We start from the raw sequence: 23,923 nt of genomic DNA, 5'->3' as shown, positions 1-23,923 counted from the left end.
GGTTGATTTCCTTTAGGATTGGCTAATTTGATCTCCTTGCTGTCCAAGGGTCTCTCAGGAGTCTTCTCCAGCACCAGTTTGAAAGCATCAGTGGACACAGTGATTGCCGTACGTGTGTCGGAAGCTGCATGAGGCTGAGAACTATCTTGAAACCCTCACATCCATAGTTCTTAGGGCCCTTTTGATACCTACAGCATTAAGGATTTACTTGATAAATTATTGATTTATCTCATGTTAGCACTGCCCATCCCCCTCCCCAAGGCAATTCAGAAATCACTAATGGCCGCTGACCACTCACTTCCTTCAAGCCCTTCTCTCTCTGTCTGAAAGCTAAGGCTTCAGATAGGAATACCCAATCTTTCTACCAGGCAAGGCAACTCCCCGTCAAAACCCATACTGGGACAATCCTGGTAGTCTGTCACGAAAATGGTGAGTTCAGCCCAATTGCTGGAGGAGTGCTCTCATGAGAATATGGGCAGTGCTGCTTGGGTCTGGGCTCCCTAGTAGCTTCCTAGCCTAAGTCTTTGTTAGCAAGACTTTGGGTTTCAGTATAAGGCTCAGTGCCATCACTTCCCAGGGAACAGAATGCTTTCTACTAGTTGGCTTGCTACTGTCTCCTCCCTACTCGCCTCAGCATATGGGGTTCAGTGGTGGGGGAGAGAAGGGAGAACTGCATTCCTTCCCCATTGACAGGCAGTTCTGGCTAAATTCTTGCAGTAAGTTGATGTCATAAGGTTAAAAATGGCGCTATCTTAATTATTTTAAACTTAGGACAGTTTCCCTTTCCATACATCCCTCTGCTACAGCCTTTTGTCATTGCTAAAAAAAACCCCCTGATGATAACATAAGCTTCTTCTGAGGGACTTCCCTGGTGGTCCAGTGGTTAAGACTCCATACTTCCACTGCAATGGGCAAGGGTTCAAATCCTGGTCAGGGAACTAAGAACCCATATGCTGTGTGGCCAAAAAAAAAGCCTTCTTCATGGTATAGGGATCTGCAGCTAGAATCTTTTGCTAAGTGGGATCTGAATACAGCTGAATTGACAAGTACATTATAGGCTGCTTCTTAAGGGTCCACAAGGATTCTTGTCTCACCTAACCTGTCACTGGGCTTGGCACTGATATACTTACCTGTGGAAGAAAGTTTGGACGTGGAGTGAGTCTAGGAGGGGGGATAAACTGTGGTACTTTGATGGGCTGAGGAGGTGTTGCCTGAACCTGCTAAAAAAAAATGAGAAAGACAAACCAGAGGGGAAAATCATTACTCAATATAAAATAAAAGCTAGGCATCCTTTTTTTTGAGTATAATTGCTTTACAATGTGTGTTAGTTTCTGCTATACAACAAATTGATCAGCTATATGTATACACATATCCTCCCCGCTCCTGAGCGTCCCTCCCACACCTCAAGGTCGTCACAGAGCACCGAGCTGAGCTCCCTGTGCTGTGCGCAGCCTCCCACTAGCTCTCTGTCCCACACATGGTCGTGTACGCACGTCACTGCTACTCTTCCGATTCACCCCACCCTCCCCCTCCCGTGGCCACGTGTCCATTCTCTACATCTGTGTCTCATTCCTACCCTGTAAATACGTTCATTGGTGCTATTTTTCTAGATTCCATATATATGCGTTAAAATGTGATATTTTTCTCTAACTTACTTCACTCTATATGACAGACGCTAGGTCCATCCACATCACTACAAATGACTCAATTTTGTTTCTTTTTATGGCTGAGTAATATTCTATTGTATACATGTACCACATCTTCTTTATCCATTCAGATATCGATGGACATTTAGGTTGCTTCCGTCGTCCTGGCTATTGTAAATAGTGCTAAAGCTCAGTATTCTTAAAGGATTTTCAGCATCACTATTCTCTCGATCAGACATTATTTTCTACAAGCTTTCACTGGAGAATTAACCATCTGAATTAACATCACCTTAAGAAACTTTCTTACTCTCCTGCTTGCATGCTTTGCCCCATAAAGTGAACCAATCACATTTGTTTCCTTATACCTCTAATGTAGAACATAACAGACTCGGCAATCTTAGATGCTTTCCTTTGACATTCAAGAACTCTTGTACTTGTGTATTTTAAAAGTCAACACTGATTCCAAAGTAAAATCAAATTTGCAGCCTGGACAGATGGGCTTTTTCCTAATATAAGAGTTTTACCTAACAGTGAATGGCTTTATTCCTACAAAGAATTCTCTAACTCTCAGCATCTGGCTGAGTTATTTGGCTGGTTCCCTGAAGATTCCTGGGTAAGCAGCAGAGCTTCCCTTTAAGGCCCTCTAGCTTCACTCACCACTGGTCATCATTCGAAAGCCACCAAGAGCCTTTAGCTTCCACTTTAAGAACAGACTTTTAAACTGCAATTTGGATATATTCTGAAAACACTGGGTTTTAGATGGCTTTATCCTAGAAATCTCAAGAACAATTTTTGTTCAAGAACTTCTTCCTTCCAGAGGTCGTTTTTTTCTGATGGACCTTGGAATGGACACTGTTATTTGTGTGTCTTAAACATTTTTAAAGTGCCCCAACTAACTCCAGTACTTCCTGGGTGCAATTTCAAGGAAGAGTGAACTAAAAAAAATGAGCAGGGCCTTCCCCCTGAACTAGGAGGACAGCACCAGCGCACTCAAGTTTCACAGGGAGGACTGTGGATAGGACAGAGGGACAGCTACAAGAAGCCGCGTAAATGCCTCTGTGAAGGGCGTTTCCCCCCTTTAAGTCAAGTCGTATTTTGGCCATCCTTGGTGTCAGGACACCTCTACAGTTATTTAGATAGTGTGTGTGTGTGTTAGTCGCTCAGTCATGTCCGACTCTTCACAACCCTATTAACTGCAGCCTGCCAGGCTCCTCGGTCCATGGGATTTTCCAGGCAAGAATACTAGAGTGGGTTTCCATTTCCTTCTCCACGGGATCTGCCCAACCCAGGGATTGAACCTGGGCCTCCCGCACTGAAGACTCTTTACTGTCTGAGCCACCAGGGAAGCCTCAAGTACTAGAGTGGGTTGCCATGCCCTCCTCAGGGCATCTTCCTAACAACCCAGGGACTGAACCCAGGTCTTCTGCATTGCAAGTATATTCTTTACTGACTGAGCCACCAGGGAAGCCCCTATAGAAACCCTAATCCTAACCCTAACCCCTATAGATAGTAGGAATGCCATATTCCTTCGTCAGCCCCAAAGGCAAGTTTGGTAATGGTAGAAGACTGATGGAGACTGAAAAATCCAGCAGGAGTATAACATGGATATAGGTCTACAAATGCATAGCCTGAACCCTCTCATGTGGGCACACATAAGTAGCAGCTGCTGGCTTACCAGAGTGACTGTGTTTTTTGCCACAATTTGGACAGCCTCTGCCCCAGGCCCAGTGACCTTACTAGACGTCTGGAGGTTGACTGGTGTGTTCTGCACATCAGTGCTGAGCACAGCCTTCTGACTGTTGATGGCGGTCACCATAGCAATGGTAGGTCTCTGGCCCACAACAGAGGCAGGCATGGTCGCAGTTGCTGCTTTCAAGACGAGAGGTAGTGTCTTTGTGGTAATCATAGAAGCTGTAGTTACAGTCTTCTAGGAGACATGGAGAACAGATATTAGGACACTGAAGTGTCATCCCACTAAACAAAATGCTAACCTCCAGAAGAAAACAAAGCAATGGTTCTCATAATCAGCCAAGCTTTTTGGTGTAACATATCTTTTGTGTACACAGAGCACAGTTCTTACTACAGGGCAAGACAATGTCAAGTTTGTCAGAGTTCTCAAATTTAGCTTCAAGTCTGTTTATAGTAATAACTGCAAGATAATGTGCTGCAGGATTTTCAACAAGGAAAAGAGTGGGTTTACAGTTAGAGCATATGAGTGTAACTATTTCTTCTGGTTTTGTAAATTTTTGCTTCCTCTCAATTTAAACTTTGTAAAAGTTGTAAATCAATGAGGTACACACCATCTCTAACTGTTACAACCTCATCAATATGAAGAAACTTATCATATAATTCTGGTTATCTGCCTTCTGTGACACAAAGCCTGGGATAAAAGGACAGTCAGTGTATTTTAATTCTTTTGAGTGTCACCTTGGAGAGGAGGAAAGGAAACTCACATGAGAATTAGTACAATTTGTTGCCTCAAAGGCAGTAAAATCCCCAATTCTAGATAATGAAACCTATTAACCAACTAGTATAGTAAATACCAGCTCTTGATTCCAAAGGGATATGAGTCACTATCAACAGCCTTCTCTCTGGAGGACTGCTGCAGAAGTGATTAAAGACCCAGAAAAAGGCGATGGGGTGGAAACAAACACCTGAGTTTCAGAAAGTCTGATAGACCAGAGTCTGTACTAAGATGAGAGGACGTCACTGATGCTCCACAAGCACTTCTGCAGCTTTGGAGCTGCATTTCTCTAGATTTTTCTACTAGCATAACTAAAGGAGCCAGCTACAAAAGAAGAAAATATAAACAATCTCATTTCATGGCACATGCATCTATCGAATGCTACTCGTCACTCAATACAGAGATGTTTCAGAAACATGAAAATACACCTGGTCTAACTTGTTGGTTCTCATTTTATCATATTTCTTCTTTTTCTTCTTACTTTGTATTTGCCCTGTTCAGTTTCGTAGCTAATAGCCACATGTGGGTATTCAAATTTAATTAAAACAAAATAAAAATTAAAATATCAGTTCCTCAGTGACACTAGCCACTCTGAAAGTATTTATAGCCACATGTGACTAGCAGCTACCAAACTGGCCAGTGGCGTTTTCAACACCACAGAAAGTTCTATTGGACAAGCACTGCCCCTCAACCAGGGTGAAGGACCCCACTCTCCCTGAAATAGATCTGAACAAATTCCTTTGTGAATTTCTATTTCAGTGTTTATGCAAGTCCTTGTGTAGTAAGTCATTTGGTTCTAAGTAATTTTTCTGCCTTAAACATTCACGTGACAATACACTTGCATGTATTATCTAACTTTTTAACACCTTTTTTTTTAACAAAAAAAAGGTAATAAGCTGACCTCATCTATTCCATATTGAGAATAATCAGCGATCCTTATTGATGCCTACAATTAAAATCACCCAAATGTTTCCTCTTCCCTTAGTCAATGATACAAGATGGCTTATTTTCCTTGCCACTGTCCTCTCCAGTGTGAAATGGGAGTAAAAGGGGAAACACTGAAAATTATTATTTATTTTGGGAGGTAGCAGGCCATCCACTGCCTATCAGCGATGAAAACCAAATAAAAGCGAAATGCTATTTATCATCAGAAATGTTACAGTAGTATAGCGAAAAGGACTGACTTCATATTACCAGCTATCTTAATATCTGTTTTTAACCCAGTGTGATATTAGTTCTATCTTTCAATTTAAAACATTTAAATACACAGAACTTTTGAAGTGGTGAGTAAGTCACACCAGATGGCATTCAATCCTGGTACCACCACGAGTTGTGGAAGGAAAGCTATAATCAGCAGAACTCACTGACATGGATTTTAAAAACGTTTGTGCATGTTGTACTACATTAAAAGAGGGTCAGTATACTTCTGTTTGAAATATGCTTGGTTCAGGTTAAGTCATTATCAATTTTCTGACTAATTATTCTTAAAAAGTGAGTAAAACCCCAAACTAACCTGAATTATATACTTACCATTAACTGCAACACTAAAAAGCACTGAATTCTAACCAGTGTGTTCATATGTTAGCATTTTTATTCTACTTTAGAAGTATTTAGTTGTAGCTAATTTCACTTCTATCTTCTAGCAGCTGCGTGACTCTCTTTGAATATAAAGGCACAAGACCTAGTACTGTATGTTCTGATGAAAAGCTTCTGATGAATACATTTGCTAACCATTTACTGACACCAGGTATTGCCACGGGTACTGGTTGGCTCTTTACTCATCTGGTGCTTATTCTATTCTAAGTGCGAGGGAATATAAACTGATCCTGGAGTTCTGAGTTTAGATGACAAAGAGAATCTGAATATTTTGATATCCAAACCTAATGAAAACCTCTGAGTTTTTCTGGCAGGAGGAAGAGAAGACACAGAAAGGAAAGGTGCCCCCAAACAGAGAAAGTTAGTTTTATGGAAGCTGTGATTAGTCCTTGACTGGTTGATGCAGTCCAAGTATGATCTCTTCCAAGAGACGACAGCAGTTTTCCCAGTTTCATAAAGGGGTTCTTTATGGACAAAACCAAAACTGCATGAACTAGAAGTTAATGCAGAAAATACATGGCAAGAAGTACTAACAGCAAAATCTTTTTATTTTTTTGCTAAGTTATTGGTTTTTTACAGTCACATGTGGCTAGTGGCTGCAAAGCACAAGGTACTGAATTTAAAAAGACCAGCTCCAATGTACAAATCAGAACTTAAGAGGGATTATTACTATGGGCTCTAATTAACTTCCACATCTATTTCAGATTGTTGGTTTAGTTCTGAATGGAAGGTAACCGTTGTACACTTGGACAGCTATCAGCCCCTTTTGTCTCTAAGGGTTTATTTTCTGTTTGGCTTTATTAATTGCATGCTTCTTTATATCTGTATTCATTTAAAATGACAGAGTTGTGAGTATAAGTTGAAGAGCACACCTGTGTTCAACTGTTCTTTCATTGTTTTCTGTAGATTGGAAAATTTTCAAAATATACATACAAACATGAGCTGGAGTTAGCTAAGTAAAGGGAACTGGTTTCCTTCCCCCATCCCTCCCTCTCCCCAGCCTTGGTACATGCTAATCATCCAACTTAGAATAAAACGCTTGCTCTTCCTAGCGTCTCCTCTTTGCTTACACAGATCGCCAAATTTATAGTTAATCCTTTCTGGACTGAAACATTTAGTATATGCCATATATTAAACTTCCCATTTGTCCCTAACCTCATGAACCTTTAATGACTCCCTATGACTGCCAAAAACCCCCAAAGTTCTGCCACAGGTTGGAGAGCTTCCACAAGCTAGCCTCTTCCTACTTCCTGGCTCTATCTCCCTCCCACCACTTCCTGGAATCCAGGCTCCAGCCACAACAGCCTCCTTGCTATTCCCAAGGCACGCATTTCCTTTCTGTCCATACTTTTGTTCACACTTCTCTCTGCAGTGTGACGCTCTTTCCCCTCTGCCCCATCACTGAGCTCTCTTATCTGTCAAAGCCCTGATCAAAAGCTACCTTCTTTATGTAGCACTCTCTGATCCCTCTGGTCAATATTACTGTCCTTGGGTATTTTCACAGCTCCTCATTGGTGTTTTCATTTTTTTCTTGTTAGCTGTTTACATCTTCCTCTCTTCTGGATTTTTTAAGTTCTTGAAGACAGAAACCCTATCTTATTTATGAATCTGTCCTCTCCAGTGCCCAGCACTGGGCTTGCATATAGTAGAGACTCAATCAATATTTACATAATTAATGAAAAGAATTATCACAGTTTACCAGAGTCTAGGCAGGGACATTGCTGTTGTTCAGTTGCCAAGACATTACTACCTCTCTGTACTAAAAGCCAGCATATAAGGAGCACCCAATAAATAATGATGGACAGTTTACCATAAAAACAAAACCCCCAAACTTGAAGATCTTTTAGCTTTTATCGTAAAAAAAAAAAAAAGGCAATATAAAACAAGCTTAGCTAAATCAGTTAAAATATCAGATAGGCTACCAGATGGAGCGGCCACAGTTTTGGGAATAGCCCCAGGCCCCTTACTATTGCCATCCCAAACCAGTACAGAACTCAGATTACCAGGGAAGGGAATAGCTATTGTTTAAGTATTAGGTAAGTATTTCCTCTGATTTGTGCAATATCGAATGGTACTTGAAGAAGAAGTTTCCATGGATTAATAGAGAAAACTCCTAGTACCAGGAAACAATGAATTCTAAAAAAACTCCTTCCATGTAAACACTTTCTGATCAAACTGTACTTTGGAAAGAGAACAACCAATCCAACTCTGTTAAAAACTCCAAAAGAAGTAAACTGATAGACAACCTTTTAGAAGAAATGCAAGTCCTGGTCAGGGGGGTTTTAAAGTCAGTTTGAATGCCTCATTTCCAAATAGCTTTAGAGATCAGGGTAAAAATGATGCAGGCCACTCTAGCTACCTGATTTACAATGAGGACTCTTCATTTTTCCTTCTTTGGCCTTTTATATAATGTTAGTATTTCTCTTTTGGACATTGTATAGCAGTTTAGAGTAGCAAATGGACAGGTTTTTCAGTCAGAATGTCTGGGTTCAAATCTTTGCTCTACCACGTAACATTCACATGATTTTAGGCAATTACTAATTTCTCTATGCCTTAGTTTTCTTCTCTAGAAATCAGAGATAATAATAATAATACTGTCCTAGGAGGGCTGGGGTGAGGACTGTGCACATTGTACATGTAAAGCCCTTAGGAGAGTGCCAGTATAACGTTACAACCTCTGTCAAATGTATCTTCAGTATTTTTATAAGTATTTTTTTGCATTTGCAAAATATTGTGTATGAACCAGTCCAACTGTACATAAACAGTGACTAACCAAGTAAACTATACTCTTTTGCTCTACATATAAAGATATGGTGGAGATGGTGTTGGTGGGTGAGCGGTGTCTATGCTTAGGTTTCAGAAGATCCCCAAATCCTTGAAACCATGTGCAAAAATGACTGTATTAGGTGTGAATGTGTATTTTTCCGGGGAGGAAATCCATGGCTTCACAGAGTCTCAGAGGAGTCTGTGACCTCCAAAGACCAGGAGCCACTGCTGAAGAGTCCCAATTTAAAAGGTATGCCCACACTACATATAAGAGTGTGGAGATCAAGCTTGATTACTTCTCTTAATTGAATCATTTCTAAATACATCCTTTTCTGTGTGTCCTGAATGCCTTAATATTCTTACATTATGTGGTAGTATAAATGCCTTTTTCAGTAAAATCATTTATTTGCACAGCTACACCAATTAGAATGTTCTTAAGCTTTCCACTCCTCAGCACTATTTTTGACTTGTAGCTTCCATTTCAGATTTCCTTCACTGTATGAGAACAAATACATATTCTCATATGAGATGAATATGAACTTGGAAGTGAATATTTCATTTCTATGAAATATATCACCTTCTAAATGCCTCTTTCTACTGGTCCCATGGGCATTGATCCTGGAATATTTCCACACCAACTGCTAAGCATTCCAGAAAAACCATTCTTGAGGATGTCAAGTCACAGAGACATTTAGAACAAGTGTAAATAAACACTTTCAGAAATTCAAAATAAGACTTTAATTCTGCTCTAATACAGAGACATGACTTTTCTTTGATTACCTTTTCCCCTTCTTTGGACACATGGGAAATCATTTTAACTTTTACTCTTTGGTAATGTTATTTCTTTCTGCCGATGAATTCCAAGTGATTGTTATCCCAGACACAGTATAAAAAAGTAACCAAAAGAACTTCTGCTCAGTGCTAGTTCAGCTTGCTAGTGCAGGCTGAAACAGGACCTAGCTCTCCGTGACCAGTGACAACTCAGCCCACGGCATGAAGCGCGGGGTGCCGGTCCACACGCATACCTGCGGTGCGGTCAGGCCGGGGGAGGACGCAGCCGCCTGCGCGTGGTGGTGGTGGTGCTGCTGCTGCTGTAGCTGCTGCAGTGGCTGCTGCTGTGCTGTTTGTAGTTTGTTTTCAGACTGTGGCAATGGCTGTATTTGGAACTTGTCTGGTTGTTCTTGCTTTACTATCAGGTTCTTCCGTAGCTGTTCAACTACTCTTTTCTACCAAATGAGGACAAAAAAGAATAAAATCTATTAGAATATTGTTCTATCAGCTGTAGAGAAATAGGCAGCAATTATATGCCCCTGACAACTTTTCTGGAACCAGCTAAATCTAAAACTGGTTACATCTAAAATTTAGATAACAGATAAGACAACTGAGAAGAAACCCATGGCATAAGACACACTTCATATATAAAGGGAAGCTGAGCCACAGATGAGAAGAAAAGCTAGGGGAGGGCACACAGCAGAGCTGAGACTCCTTGGCTCTTATTACTTGGTGTGCCGGACTGGAAGGACAGTTTAAAGTAGTAGTAAACACATGATTCTGGAGACACACTGCCTCAATTCAAATTTCAGTTCTGCTACTTACCAGTTATATGACATTGGTCAAGTCACATAACCTATCTGTGCTTCAATTTCCTGTTCTGTAAAATGAGGTAATTGACAATAACCTTAAGACTCTTACAAGTACCAAAACGCCTCATGTAAAGTACTCAGAATTATTAGTGGTGTACATTGTTAGTCATTTTTTTTCTTTTGCATCTGATAACATAGATACCAGTCATAGTAATTTTTATTAATCAAACAAACATCATGTATGTACCCCACTTTAAAACATTAAACAGACTTTAAGAAACCTTGATCCCAGCACCATGTGATATACACAACAGAGACTTTAAATTACTGAAACAGGTACCTCATGTAACAGGATTATGAAAACTTTGTTTAGGCAGAGTAGGGTTTTGAGTATATGGGATGAAATTTTCAGATAAATTTGTTTCCCTGACTTTACTGAAATCAAAGAAAATGGTATGTTCAGAAACTTTCATTACTATAATACTACATTTCAACAAAGTGACACTTCACGGAGGCGCAGACTTAACTTCATTTGCAACTAAACTTTGCATCTAGAACTACATGGCCAAGTGAATGTCTCTTCACATGGCGTGTGGAGCGGTGGAACTGAAGACTGGCAAATGGCTCAGAGAAAGTACACTGACCGTTTGGGGCCTGCCTTGGGCTCTGACTCTCCGGCCCTAATGGCTGGAAGAAAGTCTAAGCAGTGCTCCTCATTTACGCTTTTGAGGTGAGTTCACCAGCTGAGGTTTGTTACTTCTGACAAAAGCAGGTTGCTATTTTCTAATATAGATTTTAAATAGAGAAGAAGAAGTAAATAAAGATCGCTAAATGAGGGGTTAAGTGAAACCATAAGGGCCAGGCTGATTTTCACATTCCTGCTTATGACTCTAACCAACTTCACTACAAAATACTCTCTAAAGAAGCCAAACCTGCAGGTTATGTGTTTAACCTACTTGAACATTAAGATATTTACAAAATAAATTTTTTTTTAATGTTAAGCCAATACAAAATACATTCTTGACAAAAAAAAAATTTTTTTTTTTTTTTTACTGATTCTTTTTAGGTAATGAAAATATCGTATAAAGGCTGGTGAAGGGGGAGTAGGCTGTACTTCACACTCTGCCAGCACTGCCTCTCTGAGAAGTTAAAACATTAAAAAGAAAAAAGAAAGATGCAGAGTTCAAAGTATTTCCAGAAACCCATCTGCAAAATACGAAAATGAAAATTAATAAAAATACAAAATTCTTATAAAAATAACTTTCAAGTCTTCAAAATCCTATTTCTCAAATACAGAAGGCAGAGCAATGGAATGGATATAGTTTAAGAGAATGGGAGTAATAGCAGTGGTGCTATGGATAATTCTGAGCATCACATGTAGATTTTATTACTTGGTGACTACCACAACATTTAGACATGCAACAATTAAATAATTATTTAGAGCTGCTTTCAGTCCCCCTCCCCAACATATTAATCAGCATTAATTAAACATATTAACAAACTAGTTAAAGTGCAGCACCAGCAGCTGAAGAAAGGGACTAGAGAGTCTTTACCAAAACAAAAACAAACCTCCAGCTTAGATCAGGGGGAGGAGGAGAAACAATACAAACATAAATGTGGTATCCGCCAAAAAACAGACTTTGAACAAAAACAGCACCGGAAACTAAATCATTACTATACTAGGCACAAAAGGAAAGGGTGTTTTTCTCCTCTCCAGCCATCCTTGGGAAATACACTGTGCTCTTCCACTTACTGCCTAACCGGGTTAAACTAGAAGCAAGAGACAAAGCTCGGAACCCACTCCTCTTGTTTTGTACAACAGAAGGGAACAGTAGGGGAAAGAACAAGAAAGGGACGCAGGCTAGAGTACTCTGCAGCCATATGGCTAGAGCAAGGTGACGACCAATCAGAACCAGAATCAGGACCGTGGGAGTCAGTGAGTCACCAAGCATTTACAACTGTCCCTCCCCCGGGGCCTGAAACAAAGAGGGGAGGGGAAGTGGGAGCCTAACACCTGCAAACTTATTAGTCCTTGAGAAGAGGGAAAGAAAGAAAGAATAGAGAGCTGTGCAGACTGGACACAGGTCAGATCACATGAGCTGTGTAATGCTTCCTTTGAAAGAAGGCGCTAGCTAGCATATTTCAGAGAGCCGCTCAGAAATGCATTGCCCTGGCAGTCCTTGCTGTGTTCACCAGAAGATGAGAAGAATATCCAGCATATAGTTGTGCATGTCTATGGATTTTTTTTTTTTTAAAGCAAGGTTCAGGTTGATTCGTTATGTCAAACTCCTATTCACTGCATTCTGAAAACCAATGATCTAAAGTTAGATGAGTTCTGGAGTGGAGGTGCTCCTTCTTATGAGCACAGACACTATGCACACTCTTTAAGGGCCAGCCATGAAATTAAAAGACGCTTACTCCTTGGAAGGAAAGTTATGACCAACCTAGATGGCATATTCAAAAGCAGAGACATTACTTTGCCAACAAAGGTCCATCTAGTCAAGGCTATGGTTTTTCCAGTGGTCATGTATGGATGTGAGAGTTGAGCTGTGAAGAAGCCTGAGCACCGAAGAATTGATGCTTTTGAACTGTGGTGTTGGAGAAGACTCTTGAGAGTCCCTTGGACTGCAAGATCCAATCAGTCCATCCTAAAGGAGATCAGTCCTGGGTGTTCTTTGGAAGCAATGATGCTGAAGCTGAAATTCCAGTACTTGGGCCGCCTCATGCAAAGAGCTGACTCATTGGAAAAGACTCTGATGCTGGGAGGGATTGGGGGCAGGAGGACAAGGGGACAACAGAGGATGAGATGGCTGGATGGCACCACCGACTCGATGGACGTGAGTCTGAATGAACTCCGGGAGTTGGTGATGGACAGGGAGGCCTGGAGTGCTGCAATTCATGGAGTTGCAGAGTCAGATGCGACTGAACTGAACTGAACTGAACTGAATAAAGGAGAGCTGCCCTGTGCAGTAGTTGGCTCTTCTAGGTTCCACATCCAGGTTTGTTCTAGTTCAGTCTTGTAGCTTCTGGCAAATAACAGTAATCACATTAACTCCAGTAAGACCCTGATCTAGGCCTGTACCAGTTCTGGGTGGCAGTGAGGGAATAGAGCTACAGTGTTTCGTAAGTCTTAGCCTGTGGTGTCAAACAAAGTTCTTAAGTAAGTAGTCTCTCATCTTCACAGGCAGTGAGCCTATACACTCTTGCTATTGTGTGTTTTAAACAAAGAAATCATGACTTCTGCTGGTCATGGATGAAGGTTATACTGGTATAAGCAACTAGATATTTTCAATGTTATTCACATATATTCAACTTAAACATTGCTAATTATCTTGAAACATTATCCTGAAGCTTCGAGAAAAGGCAAAGTCTCACAAACTGGCTATTTGTCACTTACTAAATGCTGGGAAAGACCGAAGGCCAAAGAAGGGGACAGCAGAGGATGAGATGGTTAGATAGCATCACCGACTCAGTGGACATGAATTTGAGTAAACTCCAGGAGATAGTGAGGGACAGGGAAGTCTGTCGTGCTGCAGTCCATGGGGCTGCAAAGAGTTGGACACGACTTACCAACTGAACAACAACAAAAAACAAGTTAATGAGAGCTAAAAAGGACGGCAATGGCACCCCACTCCAGTACTCTTGCCTGGAAAATCCCATGGATGGAGGAGCCTGATGGGCTGTACTCCATGGGGTCACTAAGAGTCGGACATGACTGAGCGACTTCACTTTCACTTTTCACTTCCATGCATTGGAGAAGGAAATGGCAATCCACTCCAGGATTCTTGCCTGGAGAATCCCAGGGACGGCGGAGCCTGGTGGCCTGCCGTCTATGGGGTCGCACAGAGTCGGACACGACTGAAGCGACACAGCAGCAGCAGCAGCAGCAAAAAGGAGGGAGGAGAAGAAGGACAAAAGAACTGGAAAAGGAAAAGCTGGAAAGAGTGAAGGCAGAAAGGAGAGAGAAAAAGTGAACAATGTGCTATCTTCTCTCCTTAATACATTTTCTATAAACAACAGGCCAGTGTGCCAGACATCCAGAATGGCTAGTACTGCCCCCTTCAATTCATCTGTCAAGAAGTGCTCCAGAAACCCAGCATGTGATTCCACGCCTCCGATTCCCTTGACACTCGCATCACTAGGTTTCACCAGGGCTTGTTCAGGCAGAAGCGTTCAGAGTCCCTGACACGTGAAGTCACAGTTTCTGAGACAGGTAGTCACTGTGATAAATATTGTGACATTCCGTAATACTATCAACGTGCTCACATGAGAGCAAGACAGACCCCAAGGAAAAACACAGAAGTTTATAGGTCAATTCAACAGAAAATTGGGCTCATTTTTCTGCTATGTAAGTCAGTCACTCCAAGTGCCATGGCCTTTGTCAACACACAAGGGAGATGGAACGGTGGAAGATCAGCCTACTCTTCCACTCAAGCCACAAATTTATTCCCATCAAACCCTTACACAAATTTCAGAAAGCCTCACTCAAGAGCAACTCCAGACACAAGCACTGCCCTCCACAACTGGACACTGTGCTTCAAGGCTCTGTTTTTCCACACAGTCGCTCAGCTCACTTGTGTTTCACTCAGCGTTACCTGTTCGTGTACAGTTATGAGAGGGCTACACCCACTCAAACATCTTCTCACACAGCATTCCCTTAAAACTTCATCTTTTTTCCTCCCTGATCAACCGCACAATCAGAAAATATAGCCCTGCCTCTTCATACCAAAAACTGATAGAGACATGTAACTTTTCACAAATCCAGAAAATCAAGAGAAAAACTTTACCCATCTTCATACCTAAAATGCAATGAAAAAATTTCCAGGTCTTCACACTTACCAACTGCACAAATGAAAACAGGTTACTAAGTTTTTTGTGTGCAGAAAAACTAACATGGAGAAATTTACATTTGCTAATAAACTCAGAATTTAGAAAGAGAAAAGAACCCTTTCTACTGTCCAACTGAGAATTAATCAACTGTATTTATAAGCAACACCAATACTCAATAACAGTGAAAAGGTAGAAAGATCAGATGAGTCTTCAGAATGCTGCCATGTAATTATTCTCTAAAGAACACGGTATGTTACTGGCATAACATCAATGACAAAATTACAATCCAGAGTAAAAGCTACATGCTATTTAAAGGAAATAGAAAATTAAGTGACGATTCCACCATTTTATCAAGAACAACAACAAAAAAAGGAAAAGAAGCAATAAACTCAAAATAAGTTCCTTCTTGATGTTAAAACTGAAATTTAATGGGAAGATACATACTGAAGTTATTAGAGGGAATGTTCAGGGGAGACACGCAGAATAGAATTCAGACAGGGGAGCAGAAGGAGGAATATTGGAGGCAGCATTTACAAAAACATACTTAGGGGAATTCCTCGGTGGTCCAGCCGGTAGGACTCAGGCCTTTACCACTGGGACCTAGGTTCAATCCCTGGTTGTGGAACCAAGATCCAGTAAACTGCACAGACCAGCCAAAAGGAAAATATGGATGGATAGATAAAATACACACATGTATTTAAATATATATTTATATATACTCAGATAAAAATAATTACATTTCATTCATTTTGTAAGGCACTAGGAGGTTTCCCCCAAACACTCTGTCATTCAGTTTCAGCATTAGAATTAGACAAATAGCATCTAACCTTACAAGCCTCTTTTAAAAGGAATATATTCTTGAGAAACACTACCTGTTTGGCCACATAGTATCTATACCTCATCTAATACATGAACTGTGTATATTGTCTACTAAAGCGGATTTGTTTGGTCTTAGAGAGTTGGGAACACAGATATTTTACAGTTCTGCAAGGGGTCACAGAATTTGTACAGTACAATTTAGATGAATTAAGGAACAGCAGCAGTTGGAATTATCAGGGTTTTTTCCTGTAAAGTTCAAAATTCTCTACATGGATGCTTAACAGATGGTAGAGAATGCATATGTCATGATAATGATTAGACTTTGGCTTTTTTAATTAAAAAATATTCTTTGGGGTTTATTCTTGCTTTAACACACACACACACACACACACAGATATTTACAACAATAGATTTTACATTCATCCCTACAGGAGATTAGACCTTTTATTCGTATCAATGGGGTTTATATCTCATTTCCATTGGGGATTACATCTTTTATTTGACAGCCTGATTGAAATGCAGTTTACTTTTTTTCTTATAATAGTTCATTCACGCTCTAATAGGTAAACTCAACCCCACCTTCCCCCAACTCCTTACGCAGGACTATAAAAGACTGCCAAGACAACTATAGTCAAACTTTGTCTAAATCTATGAACCCTTCTAATAGGAACCTGAGAACTTATCTTTAATTTGCATCAAACAAGAAAGAGTGTAGCTGTTTACTCAAGAGAGAACAGTCCCTGGAGAACTACAGTGTTTCAATATGTAACACACCCAGATGCTGGGACAAAACAGTATCAACAAAGAGAGAGACTAAAAAAGAGCACTGCGCGCTGGGAATGGTAGTTATAATATATTTATCCATAATAAAAGAGGAAGGAAGCCAAAATCAGAACCCAGTTAGCTTGCATTTAAGTTCTCTACGTTTCTTTGACGTACTAAACTATACTGTCCTGCCTGCTCCAGAAAAATGCTGAGGATCAAATGAATAAATGCTGGGGAGTGCTTAGGAAATTGTCAAGGGCAATGTGAAAAGCAGAGATGATAACCAATGAATAATACAATTTCTCTAGCATGAGTTTTAAGCTCAGAGCAACCACTAATTAAATGTGATTTTTCTTTTCAATGTCAATTATCTTTCAATCATTTTATTTTTAACATCTAGCCAAACATTTTATGCTTGTTCAAACTATGTTATTTTCTTAAAAAATGAGAATCACCAAACAAAGTACAGGATTCAGAAAGAGAATGCTACCTGTTGCCCTTTTATCTCAGAAATCAAACACAGTAAAGAATATTTTCCTGTGCAGAAATCCGTACAGCCCAGATTCTTCTACCTCTATTAGTGGTTCAGGGCCATATTCTGAATACATAAAATAGATGTCCAATTTAAATGTAACCTGACCCAGCAAAGACCCTAGATACAGTAATGCGAACAGCAGAAAAAAACCTGTAAGAACCATTTATAATCTGTACAATTTAGCTGCTTGCTAATATAAAAAAAGTGCCTGAATCATTGTGTTTGTACCACAGTGAGATATGACACACAGGCTATTAATCTGTAAATTAAGCTCCAGTTCAGTACAACGCGTGGCCCTCTGTAACTGTCTGTTACAAACCTGCACGCACCACCAGCCTGTCCTTCACCGTTCCACGGCTCTACCCCACAACTTTAAAGGCAGCTCTGCCTTGTTAATGTCAGAGTTGTCCCATACACTATAGAAATCCTCTCACTGCTCTGCCCTGAAGCTGCTATGGTTCTCCTCACAAAAGAAGTATGATTGGAAATGGCTGCACAGTAGCTGTCCCTGACAAGTTGGATATGAAAATACAATTTAAGCACAATAATGATCCTAAAATGGGGGGAAGGAAAAGGAAGAACAAAACCAAAAACCTCTATTATTTTACAGAATACTGCTCAGATAACAACAGACTGTTTTGGTGACTCAAGCCCTGGGTACAATTTGAGATAATGCAGGAAGCCTTGTTTTCACAGAAACGTACGACAGAATCAGATTCTAGGAGGGGCAAACATTACAGACTATCTGACCAAATTCTGAGCAGAATACGCGCCCTGAGTCACAGATCAATCAATCCCAAGGATGAGGATATCTTTTCACGATCCTCAGTTTTGCAGCTTTTTTCTTAAATGAGATAAAAAGAGAAGAGTATTAGAATACTATACTGTGTCAGGCAGGATATATCAGGTATAAAATATTTCTGATGAAATGTAACGCTTTCCTCACACTGAAACAAAAGTAGGGCTTATAAATCACTAAACACTGATATTTCTCATTGGTAAGTATTTGATGAAAGTACAACCTGAACAGCATATTTTTTATCATCTACCATAATAGCATAATCACACAGATTAAAAGATTCCAAAGCTGCTAAATGAATATCTCTTAATTTCAAAGTGTTCAGCTTCAGTATTTTACCACTATTTATTATAATCACTTAAAGAAGAAAATGAACAGTTTATAAATATACTTTCTGACAAGACCCCGCATGAAACAACAGAGGAAGCAATTCTATCACCTATGTAGGCTGCCAAGATGAGGGGTAGTTAACTTCAAGGGATTGGATCTTACAAGACACGTGACAAAGAACGATTTGCATTACTCTGTATTTAGTCTGAGTTTTCTGCAACAGAGAAGGAAGAAACCTGAACTCATCCTTCAGAATTTCACAGCAGGTTTGGTTTTTCTTTGTTTTAAACGGTCAGTACTAGAAATTTTAATTAGAAAGAGAGACATTTAGCAATACAGAAGAAAAGCATGAACAAAGCATTTCGTTAAGAAATTTTGATTTGTATTAAGTCTTAAGTATGAAGAAAAACATTTTTCACAAGCTATGAAAATGACTAAATCCAATCCACAAATCTCTACACAAGTATTTAAAGTCTTTACACACACACACACACACACACACACACACACACACACGCAAGCACATAATTCTAATTTTTAGAAAAGATGGTATGGCCACAGTAAAAATGATTTGTTGTTTTATCTTCTGTTAGCATACTTTTTAGTCCTGAAGGTGTGGCTCACTCTTTACCATACTGTTCTCCAGTTTCCACATCCAACAAGATAGTGAGGGTCAAAAGAGAAGAGGACATTTCACTAAACACAAGACGCGTCTCTCCATTTGTTTTTGCTGTTGCTGTTTGATTTTATTTTTAAATCTTTTTTTGTTTGCACCGTGCAGCTTGTGGGATCTCAGTTCCCTGGTGAGGGATGGAACCCTCACGCCCAGCAGTGGAAGGGCCTGACAAGCTGGATATGAAAATACAATTTTTTAACCACTGGACTGCCAAGGAAGTCTCTCTTTGTTTTTCTTAACCCCTGGACTGCCAAGAAGTCTTCCTTTATTTTTCTTTAAATAGACTTAATTTTTAATTGTCGTTTCATTTACATTTTTTAATTTATTGAATTTTTTACTAAAGTATACTTGATACACAATATTATATAAGTTATAGGTGTACGATATAGTGGTTCACAATTTTTAGAGAGTATATTCCATTTATAGTTATTACAAAATATGTGCTATCTTCCCTGTGCTATACAATATATCCTTGCAGCTTATTTTATACCTAATAGTTTGTACCTCTTAATTCCCACCCCTATACTGCCCCTTCCTCTTCCGTCCTCCCACTGGTAACCACTAGTTTGCTCTCTGTATCAGTGACAGACCTAATTTTTAAAGCAATTTTAACTTCACAGTAAAACTGAGTGGAAAATACAGAGAATTCCCATATATATTACCTGCTCCCCTACCCATAGCCTCCTATATCAACAGTCCCATCAGAATGGTACATTTGTTAAAACTGATGAACCTATACTGATAAATCATTATCACCCCAAATTCACAGCTTATACCAGAGTTCACTTTTTATTAAAATTGAAGTATAGTTGATTTACAATGCTGTGTTAGTTTCTGGTGTACAGGAAAGTAATTCAGTTATATACACACATTCTTTTCCATCGTAGGTTATCGTAAGACACCGACTGCAGTTACCCGTGCTCTACAGCAGGACCTGCTGTTTATCTGTTTTATACGCAGTAGTCCGTATCTGCTAATCTCAGACTCTAATTGATCCCTGCCTCTCCCCTTTGGTAATCCTAAGTTTGTTCTCCATGTCTGCGAGTCTGTTTCTGCTTTGTGAATAAGTTCATTGTGTCATATTTTAGATTCCACACATAAGTGGTATCATGTACTTGTCTCTGTCTGACTTCACTTAGTATGATGATTTCTAGGTCCATCCATGTTGCTGCAAATCATATATTCACTCTTTTTTATGGCTGAGTATATATACACACCACTCTTTAAACATTCATCTCTCAGTGGACATCTACATTGCTTCCATGTCTTTTTGCATAATGTAAATGGTGCTGCTATGGACATGGGGTGCATGGATCTTTTCAAATCAGAGTTTTCTCCAGGTATCTGTCCAGGAGTGGGATGCTGAATCATATGCTAGCTCTCATTCCAATCATAGGTAGTTTTCATTACAATCCCAAAGAAGGGCTACGCCAAAGGATGTTCAAACTACTGTACAACTGCACTCATTTCACATGCTAGCAAAGAAATGCTCAAAATTCTCCAAGCTAGGCTTCAACAGTACATGAATCATGAACTTCCAGATATTCAAGCTGGAATTAGAAAAGGCAGATGAAGCAGAGATCAAACTGCCAATATCCACTGGATCACAAGAAAAGCAAGAAAATTCCAGAAAAACATCTACTTCTGCTTCATTGACTAAGCTAAAGCCTTTGACTGTGTGGATGACAACAAACTGAGGAAAATTCTTACAGAGATGGGAATACCACACCAACTTACGTGCCTCCTGAGAAACCCGTATGCAGGTCAAGAATCAACAGAACCGTACATGGGACAACAAACTGGTTCTGAATTGGAAAAAAAGTACATCAAGGCTGTATACTGTCACCCTGCTTATTTAACTTATATGCAGAGTACATCATGCGAAACGTTGGGCTGCATGAAGCTCAAGACTGCTGGGAGAAATATCAAACACCTCAGATATGCAGATGACACCACCCTTATGGCAGAAAGTAAAGAGGAACTACAGAGCCTCTTGAAACAGGAGAGTGAAAAAGTTGGCTTAAAACTCAACATTCAAAAAACGAATATCACGGCATTCCAGTCCCATCACTTCATGGCATATAGATGGGGAAACAATGCAAACAGTGACAGACTTTATTTTCTTGGGCTCCAAAATCACTGCAGATGGTGATTATAGCCATGCAATTAAAAGACACTTGCTCCCTGGAAGAAAAGCTATGACAAACCTAGACAGCATATTAAAAAGCAGAGATACTAGTTTGCCAACAAAGGTCAGCTTAGTCAAAGCTATGGTTTTTCCAGTAGTCATGTATGGATGTGAGAGTTAGACCATAAAGAAGGCTGAGTGCCAAAGAACTGATGCTTCTGAACTGTGGTGTTGGAGAAGACTCTTGAAAACCATTTGGACTGCAAGGAGATCAAACCAGTCAATCCTAAAGGAAATCAATCCTGAATATTCATTGGAAGGACTGATGCTACAGCTGAAGCTCCAATACTTTGGCCACCTGATGCGAAGAGCCGACTCATTAGAAAAGACCCTGATGCTGGGAAAGATAGAAGGCAGGAGAAGGAGACAACAGAGGATGAGATGGTTGGATGGCATCACCAACTCGATATACATGAGTTTGAGCAAGCTCCGGAAGATGGTGAAGGACACAGAAGCCTGGTGTGCTGCAGTCCATAGGGTCGCAAAGAGTTGGACACCACTGAGCTACTGAACAACAATGGCAGCTCTATTTTTAGTTTTTTGAGAAACTACCATTCTGTTCACCATAGTGGCTGTACCAGACATTCTCACCAACGGTGTAGGAGGGTTTAGCGTTCACTCTTAATGTTGTACGTTCTATGAGTTTTGACAAATATATAATAATGTATCCACTATTGTAATATCATATGGAATAGTTTCATTGCCTAAAAATCCTCTGTGCTCTAACTCTGCACCCCTCAACCCTTGGCATCCACTGATCATTTTACTGTCTCCATAATTTAGGCTTTTCCAGAATGTCATCTGTTGCAATCATACAGTAGGTAGCCTTTACAAACTGGCTTCTTTCACTTAGTAATACATATTGGTTTTCCATGTCTTTTTATCCCCATATATAATATTCCATTGTCTGAATATACCACAGTAGTCTCTTGATTTTTAGATACAATGTAATGGCAGAAAGTGAAGAGGAACTAAAAAGCCTCTTGATGAAAGTGAAAGTGGAGAGTGAAAAGGTTGGCTTAAAGCTCAACATTCAGAAAACGAAGATCATGGCATCTGGTCCCATCACTTCATGGGAAATAGATAGGGAAACAGTGGAAACAGTGTCAGACTTTATTTTCTGGGGCTCCAAAATCACTGCAGATGTTGACTGCAGCCATGAAATTAAAAGATGCTTACTCCTTGGAAGGACAGTTTTGACCAACCTAGATAGCATATTCGAAAGCAGAGACATTACTTTGCCAACAAAGGTCCGTCTAGTCAAGGCTATGGTTTTTCCAGTGGTCATGTATGGATGTGAAAGCTGGACTGTGAAGAAAGCTGAGTGCCGAAGAATTGATGCTTTTGAACTGTGGTGTTGGAGAAGACTCTTTAGAGTCCCTTGGACTGCAAGGAGATCCAACCAGTCCATTCTGAAGGAGATCAGCCCTGGGAATTCTTTGGAAGGAATAATGCTAAAGCTGAAATTCCAGTACTTTGGCCACCTCATGTGAAGAGTTGACTCACTGGAAAAGACTCTGATGCTGGGAGGGATTGGGGGCAGGAGGACAAGGGGATGACAGAGGATGAGATGGCTGGATGGCATCACTGACTTGATGGACTTGAGTCTGGGTGAACTCTGGGAGTTGGTGATGGACGGGGAGGCCTGGCGTGCTGTGATTCATGGGGTCACAAAGAGTCGGACACGACTGAGTGACTGAACTGAACTGAATGTGAGTGATTACAATAAAAACAACAACAATAGTATCAAACAGCTATTACCTGCCAGGTAAGACAGTAAGGCTCTGAGCATCTAAGGGACTGGACCTAGGTCTCAAGTTAGGGGCAGAGTCAGACTTAAAAGTTTTAGTTCCTGATACCTAATTTCTATCTTTCCTCTCACCACATTATTTTACTTGCTGGTAAGGACCTGAAGTTCTCACATCTATTAATATACAATTTGTTTGTGACCTTGGGTAAGTTATTTACCTGATCTTGGTCTCAGTTTCTCCACTCAGTATTCAATATTTTCTTCTGTTTATAAATCTGTCAATCTCTAAATGGCAAGAATACAATCTCGTGATCTTTACTTTTCACCTCTATATAAGCACAGTACACAGAAAACTAGTAACACTCACAATGATGATCTGACACACTACAAAGAGGCTAAATCATTAAAGAATAGTTTCATTCAAGGATTAAACACTCACATGAACAAGGGTCAAACAGGTAATGCATGTGAATGAAGCAGGCCAGCTATGAGATAATAGAGAGTGTTGGGGACTATAGTCAACTGGAGAGGGAATGACCTGTCTAAAAGCCCTAATACAAGAATTCCTTTTAACACTGTTAAAATATCTTTGTTACTTAGATTAAGCCCATGTGTTACCAGTGTTCAACTTTTAGACAGTAATTACATTCACTGAACTATAGTTACTAGGAAAGGGATCAGTCATCACTTAGGAAATTTTTCAACAGCAAAAGGTAAGTCAAAAGAATTTCAGATAAACCCAAAATTCAAATAGCTTTCCTGTTAATCAAAATCTTATTTATCATTGTTAAATGGCTGGGTTGAGACTTCAGTGGGAAGAAGCGCAGACATAAAAGCAAGTGATAAATGGGTACTGAGAAAAATATCTTAAGAGAAACAGACAACAATACACGAACTATAAAAGAACAAAAAATTTGTAATAATATGTTCCATAATTGTGCCAATTTTATCCAAACAGCTTCAAGTACTTTGTAGACAATTTACCCTCCGCCCCATCATGTAACACCAATGTAAGAATGGAGCTGGAATCAGTTTCTCTACCACTGAACCGCAGCTGTCTCTAGGACTGAAGAAAGCAGCTGTTTAAACAGCCACACTGCAGAGGTCAGAAAAATGAAAACCACCTTGTTGAAGCTGCCCAGGGAATTACAGTAAGCAAAATGCAATCATCAGACC

At 40.0% G+C, this 23,923-nt stretch overlaps 1 protein-coding gene across 26 annotated transcripts in view; it reads right to left on the bottom strand.

Moving 5' to 3' along the window:
- The window catches only part of PHF21A (PHD finger protein 21A), a 192,356-nt gene that overhangs the window by 36,773 nt on the left and 131,660 nt on the right, over positions 1–23,923 (bottom strand). For 20 of the 26 annotated variants that reach the window (XM_027562553.1, XM_027562538.1, XM_027562551.1 and 17 more), the window contains 3 exons: positions 9,498–9,698; positions 3,322–3,573; positions 1,131–1,220 (listed from right to left, as the gene is read on the bottom strand). In XM_027562553.1, the coding sequence (XP_027418354.1) occupies positions 1,131–1,220; positions 3,322–3,573; positions 9,498–9,698 (543 nt within the window). The remainder of the gene's footprint in view (positions 1–1,130; positions 1,221–3,321; positions 3,574–9,497; positions 9,699–23,923) is intronic. The other 6 variants (XM_027562545.1, XM_027562556.1, XM_027562550.1 and 3 more) reach the window with 2 other exon arrangements.

Source organism: Bos indicus x Bos taurus, chromosome 15 (genome assembly GCF_003369695.1).
Source record: "Bos indicus x Bos taurus breed Angus x Brahman F1 hybrid chromosome 15, Bos_hybrid_MaternalHap_v2.0, whole genome shotgun sequence".
NCBI lineage: Eukaryota > Metazoa > Chordata > Mammalia > Artiodactyla > Bovidae > Bos > Bos indicus x Bos taurus.
Note: the sequence above shows the minus strand (reverse complement) of the source record. Positions and strands in the feature narration are given on the sequence as shown.